Source organism: Struthio camelus, chromosome 3 (assembly GCF_040807025.1).
Source record: "Struthio camelus isolate bStrCam1 chromosome 3, bStrCam1.hap1, whole genome shotgun sequence".
In the NCBI taxonomy this organism is placed as follows: Eukaryota; Metazoa; Chordata; class Aves; order Struthioniformes; family Struthionidae; genus Struthio; species Struthio camelus.
This window is the reverse complement of record NC_090944.1, coordinates 2,870,471-2,889,099: the sequence shown is the minus strand read 5'-3', so window position 1 is coordinate 2,889,099 and position 18,629 is coordinate 2,870,471. Positions and strand designations below refer to the sequence as shown.

At 56.6% G+C, this 18,629-nt stretch overlaps 1 protein-coding gene across 1 annotated transcript in view; it reads right to left on the bottom strand.

The window, feature by feature from the left end:
* Positions 1-9,395: 9,395 nt before the first annotated feature.
* Positions 9,396-18,629, bottom strand: part of LOC138066504 (otoferlin-like) — a 56,719-nt gene continuing 47,485 nt past the window's right edge. Inside the window, 9 exon segments of the mRNA XM_068936372.1 lie at positions 9,396-9,576; positions 10,347-10,447; positions 10,654-10,832; positions 11,384-11,625; positions 13,488-13,586; positions 16,196-16,317; positions 16,536-16,679; positions 17,477-17,636; positions 18,195-18,365. Coding sequence (XP_068792473.1) covers positions 9,396-9,576; positions 10,347-10,447; positions 10,654-10,832; positions 11,384-11,625; positions 13,488-13,586; positions 16,196-16,317; positions 16,536-16,679; positions 17,477-17,636; positions 18,195-18,365 — 1,399 coding nt within the window.

The following is an 18,629-nucleotide window of genomic DNA, read 5'->3' as shown; positions in this document are numbered from 1 at the left end:
ATTGCCCAGGATTGGGCCAGGCGGCTTTTGAATATCTCCAGGGAAGGAGACTCCACAACCTCTCTGGGCAACCTGGTCGAGTGCTCCGTAACCCTCTCCGCACCCCCAAAAAAAAAGGCCTAGATCCCCTCAACACCCCCACAACAAGGGCCAGCACCCCAAAACAACGCCCAGATCCCCACAGTACCCCGAAAACAAGGCCCACATCCCCTCAGCACCCTTAGGACAAGCCCAGTACCCCCAAAACAAGGCCCACACCCCGAAAACAAGGCCCAGATGCCCTAAGCACCCCGAAAACAAGCCTAGTTCTCCCAAAACAAGGCCCACCACCCCCAACACAACACCATGACCACTCAGGACCCCCACGACAAGCCCAGCACCCCCAACACAAGGCCCACGTCCTCTAAGCACCCCCAAAACAAGACCCAGATCCCCTCTCCACCCCCAAAACAAGCCCAGCAAACCCTACACAATGCCCAGCACCCCCAACACAATGCCCTGATCCCCTCAGCACCCCCATGACAAGCCCAGCACTCCCATAACAAGGCCCAGCACCCCAAAAACAAGGCCCACCTCCTCTAAGTACCCCCACAACAACACCCAAATCCCCTCCGCACCCCCAACACAATGCCCTGATCCCCTCTGCACCCCAGAACAAAGACCAGCACCCCAAAAACAAGGCCCTGATCCCTTCTGCACCCCCACAACAAACACAGCACCCCCAACACAAGGCCCACCTCCTCTAAGCACCCCCACAACAACACCCAGATCCCCTCTGCACCCCCAACACAAGGTCCAGATCCCCTCTGCACCCCCCACGACAAGACCAGCACCCCCAACACAACGCCCCACTCCCCCCTGCACCCCTGCCACAAGCCCAGCACCAGCAGACACCCTGACCAGAAGGCTAGCCCGCGAGTTTATTGTAGACATGTTTTGGGAAGTACGACTAGCATCTGAAATACAAAGGGATGAAATGAAATGCAGCTTCCAGCAGCAATGATCTCTTGCACTGCCTGCAAGGGATGCCATGGGAAATGCATCCTTTGGCAAGAAGCATTTTATTTCTTCCTCTCTGTTTGGCTCTTGCTTGAAATGTTCCAGCAGAGTGGTCTCACCAGGGAGGTTTATGTTTGGTTCTGCAGGAGGAGGTGCACTGGAAGATACTTTGTAGAGCCATTGTTTCCAGAGGCTAGCCAAGTGTTGCCGCAGCTTTTCTTCATGCAGCTCTTCCTTCTTTAGCGACAAAGCCACCAGTTGCCTTCTCTTGACAAGCTCGTGTTCACATTCTGGCTTCTTCTGATGCCCTTTGCTCGGATTCTTCTCCCGTTCAATGAACTCGGCAGACTTTCTCTGTGTCTCTTCCACAAGTGCTTCTCTCCGATCTTGCGGTTGATTTTCAATGCTTGCTTTCCGCTGAATCAAAAGCCCACTGGCGTCATCTTCCCTGAAATACGGTTCCAAGCCTTTCCAGAGGGGCTCATATTTATCTTGCACTTCCTCCATAAGGCTTCTTCGGGTCACATGCGGAACGTCTCCCTTTCTAATCCGATTGTTCCGTTTCATTTGCAAGTCTAGGATGTGGCTCCCCAGCTGCCAGGTCCACTGGCTGTCGGTTGTTCCTAAGCTGTTGTCTGCGGCAACTTCCCGAGTGTTTTGGAAAGGGAAAACAAACTTTTCATTCAGCAGAGCCTTCCACAAGTCACTCATACGAACTTTCAAGCTCGAGAGCCTTGAAATAGTGCCCTGCGATCCCTTCTTGGCAGCTTGGAGAATTGTGCTCTTGAACTGCTGCACGTGCTGGCTGTGTGTGGGGTTGGGTGGGGCCCGGCGTGGGTTTCCTTGCCACCCAGAGGTGAGCAAAGTAGTGACTGTGGGTGACATGGCAGAATGCCTGCTGGGCGGCTGGGCGGCTGTCCCTGCCATTTCCTCCAGCTTTTCCTGCAGGCGTCTTTGTCCTTGCATGTTTTGTTCCTGGGCAGTTATTTCTCCAACATTGTGGTGCACAAAGCAGCAGCTTGGCGAAAGATTGACTTGCTTCATGCGGAGAAAAGCCTGCCCAGCTAGCTGAAGGACATCTTGCATGTCTCCAGGATTTTCTCCCAAGATATTGATCAGAGTCATGTTGCCAATGCCAATGCCAAAGGTGGCTAGCTCATTGTCATCATTAAGTGACTGCTTATTGGCCACCTCCATGGCACAAAGTCCTCCTGTGTCAACAATCAGCCTGTAATCAAAGTCCACGGCCTCTTGGCGTTTCTCGTCCACCTGAAGCAGCTGCATAAACGCTCCCCGCGTGCCTCTCCCCGCACTGACGTTCCACTGCAGACCAAACATGGCATTCAGCAGGCTTGACTTCCCCGGGCTCTGGATGCCAAGCACTGAGAGAACAAACGCTCTTCTCTCCCCTAGCTTCTCAATTTGTCAAAGATTGCCCCAAGCCATCGTCACCGTACAGACGAAGCATCACCATCCACCACTTCAAGGGCATACCCTGAAACCGTCAGATCGACTACCACTTCAGGTAGTTTGCAAAAACATTCATCTTTTGAGTTCAAGGATTCTAGAGCTTCATGAATCTGCCCTACTTCTCTCAAAAGACGCTTGAGACCAATGGATGAATCATTGACTGCATTGGAGAGGGCTTCTAACTTATTCATCAATGCTGTTTTCAGACTGGTTTTTTTCCTTGCTTTTCTTTATTTCCAGGATTTGATACCTTCACTGATGATACTCTTTCTGAAGTTCCTCCAAGTGCTCAGGGGACAGGTCATCCCTAAAGACCTTCATCCACTGCAGCAAGTATTTCTTGGTGTCTCTTGCCTGTGCCTGGAGAAAAGCGAGGACTGATTTCAGCAGCTGCTTGAGGGGGAACGCTCTGTCGAGTTGCTTTCTTCGTCCTGCACACTTCTCTGGCTCAGTTTGGCTCCCATGATGTTCTATGTTCTTGTTCCTCTTTTCCTGCAAGCGGGGGAGCTCTTTCTCCTTTTCACACCATGGGTACCATAGTTGTCCTTGAAGAGGCAGTAGCTGTGATTTGATCTCAAACACAATTTCTCCTTTGTCAAGAATCCCACCAAGGTTCTTGCCTTTGCTTTGGCTCTCACACACTCTTCTGCCTCTTTAGCCACAATAAATCCACGTTGGCGAGCTGTGTCCTGACAAGCATCAAGCCTTAAAAGGTTGTTTCACCTTGCTAGCAGGTCTCTGATTGTTTTTACCAGCTCCTCTACTAATTCTGCTGTGTTTCTGTTCTGGATACCCCTTTTTACATTCTGGCTAGATCGGCCACATGCAACATTCTCTTCTTCAGTGAAAAGACAAATCAAAGGCTTTTGAGACTGCCACGGGTCACGTACAATGTTCATGCCTTTCTTGTCACTCTGGTCAGACTCAGCTAACTGAGAGCCTCCTTCACAGAAGAGATCTGCTGTAAAAACGGCAATTGTTGTTCATGACCTCTAGCATCTCCATGCAGGTTACAAAAAGCAACACAGCCGTCAAAAGTGTCGTCAGCACTGCCACTGGCACAGGACCAAGAGATCTCCGCAACACCTGTCATTAGAAGACAGCCTTTGGTGCTGCCTTTGCAATGTCGATGGAAGAAAGTGTCGTGTTTGTGTTTAGTCGGCAGAGCATTCAGGAGCTGAGCCTTGGAAGAGGAAGGAGAACTCCCGATCCGTAGGAAGGACACGATGAGTGTGTCTGCCTGATCAATCGGTTTGTTTTTGTGCCTCTGAATTGTGGTCTGCTCCTCTGAATTGTGGTCTGCTTTCCCAATTGTTCCGTCCCTTTCCAGCTCTTTTTAACTTGGCTGAGGGAACTCTCTTGGTGCGGTGCATGGATTTGGTAGCAGGAGGGGGAGCGCCAAGTGGCACAAAGCGAGGTTTGTTGAAATGTACTGTCTCGTGAAATCAGGGGCACCATGAAACATCGCCACCTGGAGGTCCATGGCATGTGTGTGTGTCAGACCTGCTGTAACAGAGGCATCCCCTTCTTCACGCTCAGCATTGAAAAACTCACTGTCAATATCTGAGGCACTATCTGAGCACTCAGTGCCAAGGCTTGTTGCATTCGGAGTGCTCAGAACGCCTTCTTTTGCTTTGCCATGCTCCGGGCAAACCAGATACCTTCCACGGTAGTCCAGCATCAGCAGCTTGTGCCGAAAATGGAAGGGGTATTCACTGCCAATCCTGGGCTGGCTGTCACACAGGGCAGTCTTGTCGATAACCTGAAGATCTGCCCTCCCCCTTTTCCTTGCGTAGCAATTTTCTAGTCCCGGGTGTTTGATCAAGTGGAGGACCTCTTGGCCTCTGGAACGCTCATTCCTTTTAGGATCCTCCCACTGTTCTGCTGAGGGTGATGGCTTGGATGAATCTTTCTGCTCAGCCCCCTGACCAATATCAATTCTCCCCTGTTTTACAACTTCTTTCTGCAGATCACTGTTGGAGGCTACATAGTCTCCATTCACAGGGGAATTCAGATCTTGCTCCAGAGTGCCCCCAGGATCACATCCACCGCGCTTTCTAAGGATCTCACGGACTTCTTCTGACAGCCAGTTTCCTATGTGATGGTTCATCTGAGCTAAGCATTTAAACTTCTGTTCTGGAGACATGTTTTTGCATGTTGCTGCTCTACTCAGCCCTGTCAGGAGCAGGAAAGCCTGAGTTCGGGGAACGGCTGGCTTCCTAAGACTCAGGGAGCATTCCTGCGCCTTCTTCATAGCACTTCACATGGTGTTTCACTCTCGCCTCCCGCAGAGTCTTGCTCAGAGGTTTATTGACGCTGGCCCGGAGGTGGCGAAGGCGTCTAGCTCCGCGGGCGCTGGTTACTGGCACGTCTGCCCAGGCGCGGAGCCTGCTGCTGGCCCCAATCAGCTGGCCCTTGCCTGGCGCCTCCTGAGCACTCGCCGTGGCCTTCGCAGGAAGGAGGCGCATCTGCGGAGGCCCTTGCGCAGCCCTCTGAAGGCGCCTGCAGGGCAGGCTGGGCAGGCTGGGCACAGCAGGCAGGCCAGGGCCGCTGTGCAGCCGGCGGCTGCAGCGGGAGGGGAGGGCGCCTCCGGTGGTGGGCTCCAGAGCTGCATGGTGGGCCAGCGCTGCAGGGAGGTGGCACACGCCGGCTCCTCGTCCTCTTCGTCCTCGGACTGCTCGGGGGGTGAAACTGGCCGCACTGTGCCTTCCCCTGCCAGCGGGACGGGTGCCCAGGCACAGTGCAGGATGGACCGGCGCGGGATGTGGGCTGGCCAGTCGAGGTGTGGGGCTTTGGGGAGGCAGTCCAGCAGCTCGTGACCTTCCTCGCTGAGCAGCACGGTCTGGTTGCGCCCAAAGCGGACCCGCCTGCGTGGTGGGGATGGCGGGAGGGCTGTGGGCACAAGCAGCTCACCCAGCACTGCTGCAGGTGTTGGGGGAGCGTCCAGCAGGATGGAGGTTGGTGGCAGTGGGAGAGGGCCATCCAACTTCCATCCATCCGTGTCCGGCTCCGAGGTAGGCAGGAGGTGGCGAGGGGGCAAGATGTCCTCGCTTGTGAGCCTGGGAGGGAGAAAGGAGGTGAGGAGGCTGCCTTGGGTGCCCCAGGGGGAAGCCCTGGTGGTGGCGGCAGACGCCAAAGGGTGCCAGGGTGCGGGCGGAGGGGGCGCTGGGGCCAGGGCTGCAGCAGTGGGCAAGGAGCAAAGGGGCTTCCCAGTTGGTGAGCAGCAGGCATGCGGCATGTCCTGGGCATCCCGCGCGTCGACCCCAGCCCTAGCCATGCCATGCCCTGCTCTTTGGGGGGCCCAGGCCAGGCGCAGGTCCGTGGCTCTGGGCTGCATCGGGCTCTTGCCTGCGGTGGGCCTGGCCAGGGCTGTGGGGCAGCCCCCCTGCAGGCCAGGCCTCCGCTTACCCTGCCTGCCGGCTGGCTGCACAGTCCTGCGTGTCCACCGTGGGCAGGAAGGAGGCTGCTGGAAGAGGAGGCAGAGAGGCAGTGAGCGAGGGCAGCCCGTCGGCGGAGCCCCAGCTGGGGCCGAGGGCGGTGGGCGCTGGCGGCGCTGGGCTGTCTTGGCCGGGAGGCGCTGCCGAGCGCGCCTACGCTCTGGGCCGGGGCTGCTCACCTCCGGGCTCGTCCACGCTGCCGTTGCCCAGGCTGCCAGCACTGCCGCGAGGCCCCTGCACAGCCCAAGAGAGCGCTGCCTTAGTGGCGAGCATCCACGCTGCGCCAAGAGGCCCCCTGCTCGCGGAAGGGCTGCGCGGGGCACGCAGAGCTGAGGCTGGAGGCAGGCTTGCGCGCAGCACCGTCAGGCTGCCCTTGCTGCAGGTGCTGCCGCGGCCTCAGCCCTCTCGCTGCCCGCGCCAGCTCGGGGCCATGCCCAGGCTGACTCCTACCTTGGGCCAGAGCCTTTTCCCCGCCAGCACCAACCCCACTGCTATGCACAGGATCGTGAGGACGTTGACGACCGAGGGCATGTGGGCCAGGCACACCACAAAGAGGCTCAGCACCACAAACTCGCCCACGACACTCAGCCTCCGAGGCTCCATGCCGCCACCGGAAGCGCGCCGCGAGCGTGCAGCCTGCTCAGCGCTCCGCCTCCACGTCCTGCTCCAAGAGTGCCACCCAAAACACAGCACCCACCTCTGAGCACGCCGCCCCTTGCAGCCACCCTCCCCCTCCCCGACCAAGGCAGACCAGCAGCCCCCAAAGCCCTGCTCCCCACCGCCCCTCCAACGCCCCTCCACCAACCTCCCCCAACCCTGACCGCTCTGCTCTGCTCTGCGGCTCACCCTGTGCACGCTCCTCCGCACCCCAAGATCGACAGCGTCAATCTGACACCAGGAGAAGAGCCAAAGGCCGCCGAGAGCAACTCTGCAAAAAGCAGGGCACGGTGCCCTCACTCCGTCGGCCTTGCCTGGCTGCCCGCTCCCGCCGCTGCTTTCCCACGTGTGACGCGGGGACACCAGGTGGTGAGCAGCAAGGGCGCAGAATGGTGCCCGAGCGTGGCTGGGCTTCGCGGCGGGGACGTTTGCCTGATTGTGGCACTTGTGCCCACCGAGGGAGCGTGCAGCGGGTGGTGGGTGCTGGGGGGGGCGACAAAGCCAGGGAGAGCGCCCCGAGGGGAGGAGAGACTGCAGAGAGATGGAAGGAGCCAGCTCTTACCCCGCTGCCTCGCTCCTTCACCCCAGCTCAACACCACGCTCTCCACCTGCTCGCGCACTCGCTCGCACACTCGCTCGCTCGCTCGCTCGCAGGCAAAGTGACAGCGGCACTTCCCCCAGCCCCACCTCCAGAAAGACCCCGGCATTGTGATGCCATGGTGACATCACTTCCACACACCTGGTCTGCCAGGGCACCCCCAGGCCCCACCTGACGCTCCTCTCACCCAAACCCTGGCTGCAAGGCCAAGCACTGGAGGGCACCGAGGAGCAGCATCCCTGGTCTGCTTTGCTGGAGGGTGATCCAGGCCTTGCAGCCACCACTAGAGCAGCACCCTCAGCTTTGCACATACTCCAAGCCCAGGGTGGGGCAGAAGGAAATGCCAAGTTCTGCAGCCAGGCAGGAACAACTCCATGCACCAATACAGGCTGGGGCCAATCGACTCCAAAGCTGGAAAGGCCAACAGCATCATGAGCTGCATTAGGAAGAGCTTTACCAGCAGGTCGACGGAGGTGGTCCTTCCCCTCCACACAGCACTGCTGAGGACACACCTGGAGTACTGTGTCCAGTTCTGCACTCCCCAGTACAAGAGACACACGGAGCTCCTGTAGTGAATCCAGCAAAGGGCAACGAAGATGATTAAGGCACTGGAGCATCTGTCAGACAAGGAGAGCCTGAGAGAGCTGGGACTGTTTAGCCTGGAGAGGAGAAGCCTCTGGGGGATCATCTTAGTATGTGATTGGGGAGGGGGAGTAAAGAAGAGAGAGCAAGACTCCTCTCAGTGATGCTGAATGACAGGACAAGTGGCAAGTGGCACAAACTGAAATACAGGAAATTGCACTTAAAGATCAGAAAATACTTCTTTACTGTGAGGGTGGTTAAACACTGCAATGAGTTCCCCAGAGAGTCCGTGGCGTCTCCATTCTTGTAGAGAATACAAACTTGACTGGACATGACCATGAGCAAGCTGCTCCAGCTGGCCAAGCTTCAAGCAGCGCGGTTGCACTCGAAGATCGGCACAGGTCCCTGACCACATAAACTATTCTCGAGTCTATGGTGGCATTTGGTATATATGTCCACAGCCTAGTGGGCAAAGGGTCTCCGCCCTGGGGGGTCCAATCTGTGCTCGGGGCTGGAAGTGAACCCCCAGGGCACGTGTGGCTGGGTAACAGAGGGCAGTGGCAGGCAGCAGCTCTTCTGGAAGAGCTTAAACCAACTTTTATTGACAAACCACAACATCATCATCCTAAAAACAACCCCAAGAGCTCCCCAGGTAGTGAGTAAGGGTCTTGCACACTTGAAGCTGAGAAAGGTGGATCTTCAACAGCTTTATATTGCAGTGGGCTGAAGAAAGAGACCTTCCCTCCCTCCCCCAATATACACAGCAAGAAAAGCCCCAGCCCCAAGAAGTAGTGGTCAGTACAAAATAAATAGGTAAACCAGCAGACCACGCTGAGCTCACACTGCACCAGAGAACGTGGCTCCATGGGAGCCTTCAGGCAAGTCCCACCACCACTGCTGCTTTCAGTGGCCTTAGAAAGATGCTTGAGCTGCTGGAAATCTGCCTTCCTGGGGATGGGGCAGCCCAGTCTGCCCCTTGCAGAGCCCAAGGGCTCTGCCAAGTCTCAACTGCTGTTGGGGCAGGGTGGCTGGCGTGCCCTGTGGTGGCATCAGCCCCTGCAGTCAGGGGCAGTGACCTTCAGGGCTAGGAGGGGGGCAGCGGCAGTGCTGGCATGGAGGCCAGGCTTTGGGGCTGCTCTGTGCCTTGTCCCCAAGCCCGAGGGGCTGGCGTGCTCCCAGCAAGCCCTGGCTGCTCTGCCCCACGTCACTGGTTCATGACTGCTTTTAACGTGTCCTGTGAACAAGCATTTAGGCAGCATTCCCACAGCTCCAGCAACGCAACCCTAGTGCTCCCTCTGCTTTCTGCTGGGGCAGAGGAGCTGAGCTGCCCAGACGGGGCACCGACCTCTGCCCCCAGTGGGTCAAGGCATCTGGGACCCACAGCACGGGTGACCCAGAGTAGCCAGCCACGCATCTCTGCCAGCCCAGGTGAGGGACACAGGACAGCCTGGGGAACAGAGGCCTTCTCCAACCCCACTGCTCTGAGAGTAAAGCCAAGAAAGGGATCCACAAAGCAGAAACGCAAAATAGGAGGCACAGCAGCAGGGAGGAGATGTCCCTCAAGGTTGCTGCAAGGCAGAGGCGAGGAGAAGGGCATGGGGCTGGGGCAGGCGGTGGCGCTGGGCTAGGCGTGTGGGGGAGGCCCCTTTGCCTCACGCTCCCACGAGCTTCTTGACCACGTAGCCTGGCATGCTGTAAAGGAAGAGGGCCAGCAGGATGAGGAGCAGCAGGGCCAACACTATTTTGATGATGAGCCACTTGTAGCGGGTGCAGGTGAGGTATTTGATGGACTTGAGGGGGTTGAGGAACCTCATGAAGGATGTGTCTGGGCGGCTGTTGGGGAAGCAAGCATCTGTCATGAATGCCATGGCCACAGAAAGGGAGGGCAGGCACAACAAGCAATACAACCAACATGTGAGCCAATGCGGCGGCAGCATTGTGTCCCATCCAGCCACTCCAGGGTGCAGCAGGCTCTCTCGGGGTTGGGGCCACAGCAACCATCCCCACCCAGATGTGGCTTTCCTGTGGCTGCCCAAGTGCATGATCCTCCCCGGCTCACCGCAGTCTGCTCGCACCCTGGCACAGCCTTGACTTTCCTTTTACAAGCCCAGCTGGCAATGGAGAGGGGCACTGTCAGAGAGCTCACGATCTCCTTCCTTGGATAACCCTTCACGCAGTGAAAGAGCCTGACCTTGAGGATCAGGAGGGTTTCCAAGAGGAGCCAGCAGAATTTGTGCCAGAAGGAGTGCAGGGACTTGAGTGGGGGGGGTGGGGGAGGGGGTCCTGATGAAGCTGATGTCCTGGCAACGGGTACCAGAGGGGAGGAAGAAGAGGTGGGAGGCTGGGAAAGGGGGATGGAGCTAGGAAGGGAGGGAGAGAAGGAAGAGACTAAGGAAAGGCAGGGAAGTAAATAGAGGGCACTGGAATGAACCAGGAGAGGTGACTCTGCCCCTTTTACCCTGCCCGCAGCCCTCATTCCTACATCCCCAGATAAGTGACCCCTTTCTAACCTTCCCCTGCCTGGCTACCTCCCCGGGAACCACCCGACGCAGCATCTCCCACAAATCCAGGCATCTGCTGGGGGAGAGGCGTCTCCTACTTACTTGGGTTTCTCCAGTGGGTCAGGCTCATTGCGAGCCAGCCCAGCAGGCGATTTCTCTGCCTCCTCTGCTCTCAGGAGCTGTAGTTCAGCTTCAACTTTTCCCTGCAGGGAGCAGAGAGAGGCCTGCTGAGACATGGGCAACGCTCTCCACCGCAGGCCCCAGAGACGGTGCCAGCCAGCGACATGGTGAGCAGAGGGGGCCCCAGGTAGCAGAGGCAGGCATGAAGGAGCTCTGCAAAGGGGCCTCCGTGTACACAGAGGATGCAGTCCCCAGGACAGAAAATCCCCCCACTTCTCCCCATCCTTGCCGTCATCTCCAGCTCATCGTTTTCATCCCTGGCCACAAACGGCCACCAGCCTTTCACTCGCTTCTGCTTGAAGAGGGAAACCATGGCCAGCTCTGCCTCATTTGTCCCCATCTCCATGCTGCACTGCTTTGCAGTCTTAGCTCCCCGGGGAAAGCGCTTCAGGTCCAGCTCGATTGCCCCTGGTAGGAGAGGGCGAAGGATACATGGTGGCACCCCTCAACTGTGAGTCTTTGGCTGGAGGCGGGCTGGGCCAACATTTCCTGCCCTGGCGAGCATTTCTGAGCTGTGTGTCCTGGCATCCTCCCACACATCTATGGCCATGCATCCTCCGATCTCTCCACTATAGCCTGCTTTTTGGGTCACGTCCCCACCTCCTCTCACCCTCTCAATCATCTGCCCACGGCTTCCAGCCACCCTGCACTCCAAAACTAGCTTGGGCATAGAGCTCCCAGACAGGCACCTAAGGGAAAAAGCTAATGCCTTTGCTACAGGAGCAGCCTTTGAACAGCAGCATGAAGACAAGGCCTCTTAGCCTAACTGCTCTTACCTGCAGCATCCAAAGGCGTTTGTAGGACACAATTGGCTTAAAGACCAGGGCTGTCCTTCCAGGGTCTGTTCCTACATAAACCTTGCCTCATCCCACATGCCTTCCTGCTCCATCAGCCATGTAACCTCCCCCTATCCCTCCAGCTTCCCTGTCACCCCAGCTCAGCTGGCCCTCCCCTCTTACCGAGGAAATCGTCGGCCGAGAAGCGGTCGGCATCCCAGACCTGCAGGGTGAGGCGAGCAGGGAGCTTGTCTTCAGTCTCATCCCAGGAGAACATAGACTCCTTCTTGGAGTTGACCATCTTCTTCTCTGCCATCAGGTAGTCAAAGGGAAAGGTGGAGCGCCAGCTGAAGTTGCCCTCGCCAGTGAGGGAGGGGTAATGGACGTGTGTGTCTTGCTTGTCCTCCTGCTGGCCCTTCAGCCACCTGCAGGGCCCAGAGGGATGAGAGGGGTGGCACATATTAGCAGGAGGGAGGAGAGGGCAAAGGGCCATCCTGCGCATACAGCTGGCATGTCTCCAGGCCAGCAAGGCATGGACACACTGGAAGGACTCAAGAGTAACGAGCAATGGGCTAGGGTTGCTCAAATCACCATGTCAGCCTCGCCAAGAGACAACATGGGCATGAGGGCCCTAGAGGGAACAGGCTGATTGAGGGAGCAACACGCAAGCTGGTTATCGGGGTCTTGCTCTGGGCAGGGGGATGTTCAAGAGATGGAAAGGAGCAGGCAGCACTGCTGGGAAGTCTGGAGCAGAGCTTGCTGGAAGGAGCATTATGAATGTTCCTCAGCTTCTTCGACATGACAGGACACCTCTGTTCCTCAGGGAACTCTCAGATTTGTGTGAGTCTCTTGGTCCTGAGGGGCTGCAGCCAGCAGGGACATGGGTCCGTGCTTAGACACTTAGTACAGGGTTGTTCCCCTGGCCTCTGAGCATGCTGACACTCCCGCTCTGCCCTGCAAAACACACAGGGCAAGCAATCCCACCCCAAGCACAAAGGGAAGGCCTCTCACGTTTCAGATTCAGAGTCATGGCAGAAAAGCCACCCATGCATAAACCACCTACTTACCGGCCTTGAAACAGACAGTGACAAGACCTTGTCCCCCTCACGCACATGTACACAGACACAAATTTCACACGCCTGCCAGTATGCAGCAACGGCATGAAGGATGGAGAGAGCATGGGTCCTGCCAGCATGTTAAAGTTCATCGCTCCAAGGGCACCTGCCCTCTGTGCAGCATGGCACTGGGAATGCCGAGGCAGGCACTGCCCTAAACAACCCTCCACTGCACTCTGCAAACAGGACCAGACATAGAAAATGGAACACGTTCTCTAAGAGCAGCATGAGGTGCAAGACAAGGAGACCTGGCCCAAAAGCTCAGGGTAGCTTTTGGGAAGCAGTGAGCAGTTTAGCAGAGCTGTGGGAAGTCACTGCATGCTGTGATGTCAGCCATCAGCCTTAGATTCTGCTACACTAATCTGACCTTCCTCCTCATGCCTCTTTGCCATGACATAGGGTTTAAGCCTTTGGAGAAAGCTTGTTTTCTTGCCTGCTGCACATTGCGCTATGATCTAGTTGCATCTTAACCTGTGCGTGTCAATTTAAAATGAATGAAAGGATCTGGGAAATCCAAATCCTCTCTTGCTGAAGCAGGACAGTTCAGGCAGCTCCGCAGGGACGGGAAAGGGAAATCTGGGGACCAAATTTGGCGGAGCCCATGCTGAGGGCCAGTCTCAGAGCCCTGCTATATGAGGACAGGAGAAAAGGGACTCACAAGCACGTTAAGGTAAGTCGTGGGCCAGGGCTCACTCAGAGATGGTCCACAGGTACCATCTGCCCCATGCTGAATATGGGGAGGGTCAGTGGGGTCTGAGATCAAATAACCTTCTCCACCCACGCCCCCCCCCCCCCCAGATTTAGCTGTATCCTGGCAGCTCAGGAGAGAAATGTCTTGTAAAGAATTGGTATGTGAAGGTGTGGGTTCTCTTGTCTCTAAAACAGGGGAGTTTTGGAAGCGGTGGATGAGAGAGAAGCAGAGAGAGGGTCACCACCAGGAAGCTACCTGGAATTTGGATCCAGATGCTGGAAGTGGAGGCGTGTTGGGCTGAAGAGCCAACTGGGGACACCAAGACCAGAGCCAAGGGGGACGGAAGCACTGTGCCTGCCAGGAGCTATGAATGTTGGGAAGCAGACCTGAGGCACAGACGAGTAGAGGAACAGCCCGCACTCAGGTCCTGTCCAAGGGGAGAGGGGCAGAAGGGAGCAAGCAGCAAGACCTCGGCCATTACCCCCTGACATAGATGTCAGACATCTTCTCTCCCACCAGGAAAGCATCATCTTCCAAAACCACCTCATCCGTGTTCCAGATAATGACCCGCAGCTCAAAGCTGGGCAACCAGGCCAGGCAGCACAGACAGACACACACAGTAGGTCAAGCAGCCAGCAAGAGAGACACAGAGGCAGAGACAGAGCACAGCACATAACAGCAGCACTGGCATCATCTGGCCCTCCCCATGGGGAAACCCTTCCTAGCTGCATCACAGAACCCCCCTCTCCAAAACCAGCCCTGGGGCCTAAGTGAGCACCAGGACCCCACCTCGAGGAGAAGTGGAAGTGGTGGCACTGGCCAGCCACATCGTACACACCCCACTGACAAAAATGTCCCTGGATTTCTCACCAGTCAAGTAGTCATCATCCTCCAGGATGACCTTGTCTGTGCTCCACACTATCACTCTAAGCTCATATCTGGCAGCAGGAAGGGAGACCAGGAGGTGAGGCACAGAGGGGGGAACAGAGGGAAGGGGCAGGAGGAGATGGGGTGGGCAGAAGGGAATGGGATGATGCTGCAGGAAACAGGGCGGCAGGAACGCCAACTGCAGGGCTCTCTCGCAGCCGTCTTGTCCTAGGGACCAACAGGGCAGGAACACAGAGGGAAATGGTGCCTCAGCTCGGAGGCAGCCCAGGCAGGGTCAGAGGAGCAACAAAGGGACTTTTACCTTCATCTACTCTGAACTGCTGCATGGCCCAAGCCAAAGGCTCTAGGAGACAGCACAGCCTTAGTCTCAGGTACATTTGTGGTTACAATGCGGGTCTGTTGGCCCTGCAAAACAGTCTGAAGCCAGCTCTTTTCCTCATTTCCCCACCTTACCCAACCGGGCCACCCTCCTGGAAACACAGGACAATTTTCCCCTGCCTTCAGAAGTCAGCTCCAAAGGCTCTACCTGCTCTTGTGTCCCAGTCACTTCATCGGGCATCACTGCCTTTCCTAGGACTCCAGCAAGTTTGGAGCCTGTAAGATATTCCCAGCATTGCCTTTGGTGTGCAGGCAACTGGGGTTTCCCAGCCACACTCGGTTCGCTTGGGAATTGTGCTGATAGATAAACCAGCTCCCGTGGGAGTTGGCAGAGGAAAAGCAGACGCCAGTTTCCTTGAACTGGAAGCAGCTGCAGTGTGGACGGGCTAGAAGAGGACTGGAAGACAGTGGCAGAGAAAGGCAGCCCTGTGGCCACAATCACATCACATGGCTGCAAGTGCCAGGGACTCCTGTGGAACTGCGAGATTCCTGCCATCTTCAGTGCCAGCACCCTCCAGTCTGCTCCTGTTGCGGGGGAGGGCGGGGGGGGCTTTCTCTGTGCTGTTCCTCTATAGCACCTAGCACTTGTCCAAGCAACACAGGGATGCTCTTCAGAGCTAACAGGCCACACCGTCAGCTCGTGTTACATGCTGAAACTCCTGGCAAAGAGGGGGGAGCTGCGTTAAATCCCGAGGATGATACATCAGCAGAACCTTGCTGAAATACAGCATCTTCCTACAGACACAGGCACTCACGCAGGTGCTCTCCAGTGCACGGGTGAAGACATACATGGGCTGATGTGTCCATGTGTAACTTGACTGGAGCTCACGTTTATCCCTGCCAAAACAGAGCGACCAGAGCCATAGCCCTTCCTGCTCCATTTTCCCCACAGGGAAGGGTGCATTGGTGTTTTCAAGGCTATTGAAATCCTCCCTTCAGCCCCTCCGGAGGAATGTCTCAACTCCAGCACACGGGGCACTACTGAGCATGGCTGCCCCTGGCTGCATTGCAGATAAACCTCTGTTTTTTCCAGGCTGCTTCAGCAACTAGAGCTTTCTCTGGCTTCAGCTTTCCTGCAGCTGCCTGCCCTGCTCTTCACATCCAAGCTACGGCCCTCGGAGATCAGAGGAAATTGTCTCCACTTTCATTGTGCTTTGGAGCCAAACACTAGTCGACTGAGCACAGGAGTGCAAGAGATTCCCACGAGGATGCAAATACGGCCTCTGCATCCCAGCCCCCGGGGACGGGCAAAAGGGGCCCAAGGACACAGTCTAGCTGGGTAAAATTGGCCTAGCATGGATGCTGAGGAACGCAATGTCTTCCTTCTGTCTAAAGGACTCCTAGAGGGGCTGAGCATCGGAGGGCAGAGGTGGAGAGGACAGGAATGGGAAGGAGAACTCTCTAGTTCACTGTCTGCTGCCTGCTCTGTCCTACCTGCCTTTACCAAGTCTCTCCCAGTGATCCGCCTGGTGCCAGGGCCCTTCCTTGCCCAGAGCCCCAGCCAGACTGGGAAACTCTCCCCTCCAGCCAAGGGCCTGTGGACGTCCTGACCTAGGCTAACCCCTGCCCCTGGGGCTGCATTAGGGCTGGCTGCATTGGTCTGCCCCCTTCCCCATACCAGGCACTAGCTAGCAATTTGAACTCCTCGTCTAGACAGACACAGAGAGGTGAGGAGCTGCAGGGAACTGAACAGATGGGAACTGAAGCACCCTGCAAGGGCAGCTCCACAACCTGTGGGGAAGCGGAAGACAGCATTTGATGCCTCCAGTCTTGGGATCTCTGGCCATGCCAGTCTGGTTGGGGGTCCCAGGCACATGGCTGTGCTGAGCTGGGCCATGGAGAACCAGTAGAAGAGTGGGGAAGCAGGGCTCCAGCCCCAGCCACGGGTTTTCCCTGGGGTTTGTTGGCTGGCAGATTCCTTACTTCTTTGGTTTCCTGGGGGAAATATCAATGGCAGGGCCTGGTGCCAGCATATCCATGGGGAACATGTCAGGCAGGGGGGAAGCAGGGGACCCAGAGACTTCGGGGTATGAAATAGGTGCCAGCTGAAGATGAAGAGGCATTGAAGATTTAGTCAGCTGGGCTCAACAGGCCGAGTGTTAAGGACTGCTATGTCCAAGTGCCACTTTTCGTAGGCTGCCTCCCTCCCCACTGCTCCCCATGACAAGGGGGGTTGCAGCTTGTCTGCCCAGCTGAGGTCTCTCCTCCCTGCTTGGAGGCTAAGCAGGCCCTGCCCTTCCCCCGGATCTTGGGCTGCGGGGACCTGTTCAATGCCCGGCTTGTCAGGGTTCAGCAATGGACGCGGCTCCACGTGCTCAGGGACCAGCCTGCAGCCTGCGCGTGGAACGTCTTCCCAGTGGTGCAGCACGGTCAGTGCTAGGCGCTCCTCTGCCTGCTTCTTCTGTCCCGTGTGGGTAAAGGGAGGACTGAGTGTGGAGAACTGGGCAGAAGAGACACCAGGGACAGCAAACAATCCCAAGCAGGACCCAACCTCCTACTGACAGCAGGACCTCCAGTCTGGCTTTGCAAACTTCTGCTGACATCCTCTTCCCCAAGGCCACACACACTGCTCCTGCTGGCTACCTCTTCCAGCTCCTACCAACTTCAAGGCAGCAGGACTGCCTAGTAGTTGCTCCTCTCCGTTTCACTGGGCCCACTTTGTTCTTGCACCAACACTCCCTAACTCCTCTTTCTCCCCTTTCTACTCCTAGGCACTCACAGAGAAGGTCCAGATCCCCTACCAGGCTGTATTTTCCCACGCTCAACAAGCTCTATATCCACCGACACTGCTGCCCCCCTCCTCTGCACCCCTCCTGGTCTGCATTCAACTTTGTTGCGTATATACGAGTGATTTGGACACAACCATTGTTTGGGGATGCAGCTTATATGGACAGTGGCTTCCTAAGCCCTGCAAGGGCCAGGATGGGCTATCTGCATTGGTCCTTTGCCATAAACTGCCAGCAGGAAGGTTTCAAAGGCAGCTTTGGTCATGCCATGCCGTGGATGCTCACCAGTAACTCTGACAGCAACCTGGGTCGTCTATAAGACACTGTCTAGCTGGTGACATAACGCAGGCCCCACACAACGGGGTGGCTGGAGAGACATTGCAATGCTGCAGGGGGTGATGGGATTCAGTTCTGGATGATGAGGGGACACCCCATGCCCCTGCTCCCCTCCCCACCTTCACGCCATGGGGTGCGTACCATTTTCATCCTCCATCTCCGTGGCGCCACTGAAGACCCTCGTGGCCACTTTCACTCTTCCTCCTGGACCAAAGGGCGGCCCATCCACTTGGCCCTCTTTGCACAGCTTGCACAGCATTTGGGAAGGCTTCATGGGGTCACGCCACATGTTATACCCATGTCTGTGAACAAGAGCACAAGGTCAGACTTGGAGGAAGAAGGAATTTTTGTTTCCATCTGCCAGAAACGCAAATGTTACTGCCCCTCAGGAGCCAGGATTCATCGGGGAAGGATCTGAGGCTCCACATGTGAAACTTCAGAGCAAGGTAGGGCCATCCGTGCCCAAACTCTACGCTTTGCCGATACCTTTCCAGCCCAGGCCCCTCACTCTGTGCTGACCCAGACCTGCAATCCCCAGCGCCCTCCACTTTGCTACTGATGCTCAGTTCTGCTGCTCCGGCCCAGCTGCTATTTCAGCAACCTCTTCATTTCTATATCCAGACCTACCAATGCCCCTCAGTCCCTTCCTCACCGCCCTGTGCTCCTGCTTACAACCTGCTCTCCTGCTACCCCACTGTGCTGGTCCCAAAGCCCACGTTAAGACTGAGGGCACAGCACAGATTCCCTCATCATCAGGCAATGAAAGAGGGAGATCCCTACAGGAGATCTAGGCCTAGTGCGGAAGATGAAACTGACACGGGTCCAGACACCAGGTTGCACAGGGAAAGCTTGGCTCATACATGGCATAAGGCTGTGACACCCCACAAGTAGCTCGGTGCTTGCTGTAGTAGCGGTTCTCCAGGTCAATCTTGGTCTCTCCAACGAGGTCGTCGGTCCCCACCAAGTCCCAGTCGTACACCGCCACCCTCAGCATGGACTCCATGGGAAAGGTGGCCTCAATGTCAAAGGACCTGTGGCGGGAGAAAGGGTGGAGAGGGAGAACAGGCTGTAGCCATCCAAGGGTTTGGATGACGCTCAAGACACATGCATGGGTGAGGTGGGTCTGCTCCAGTCTCTGGACAGTGTTTAATTGCACCTCCCACTGCAGTACATTCAGCTTACGTGTTGTCACTAATTCTCTGCGCGGACTGCTTCTGAACTAGCAGCCCTAGAAGGGAGAGTGATCATGAGGATTGCTTGACGTGGATGTCCCAATAGCCCTGAAACTAAATGTG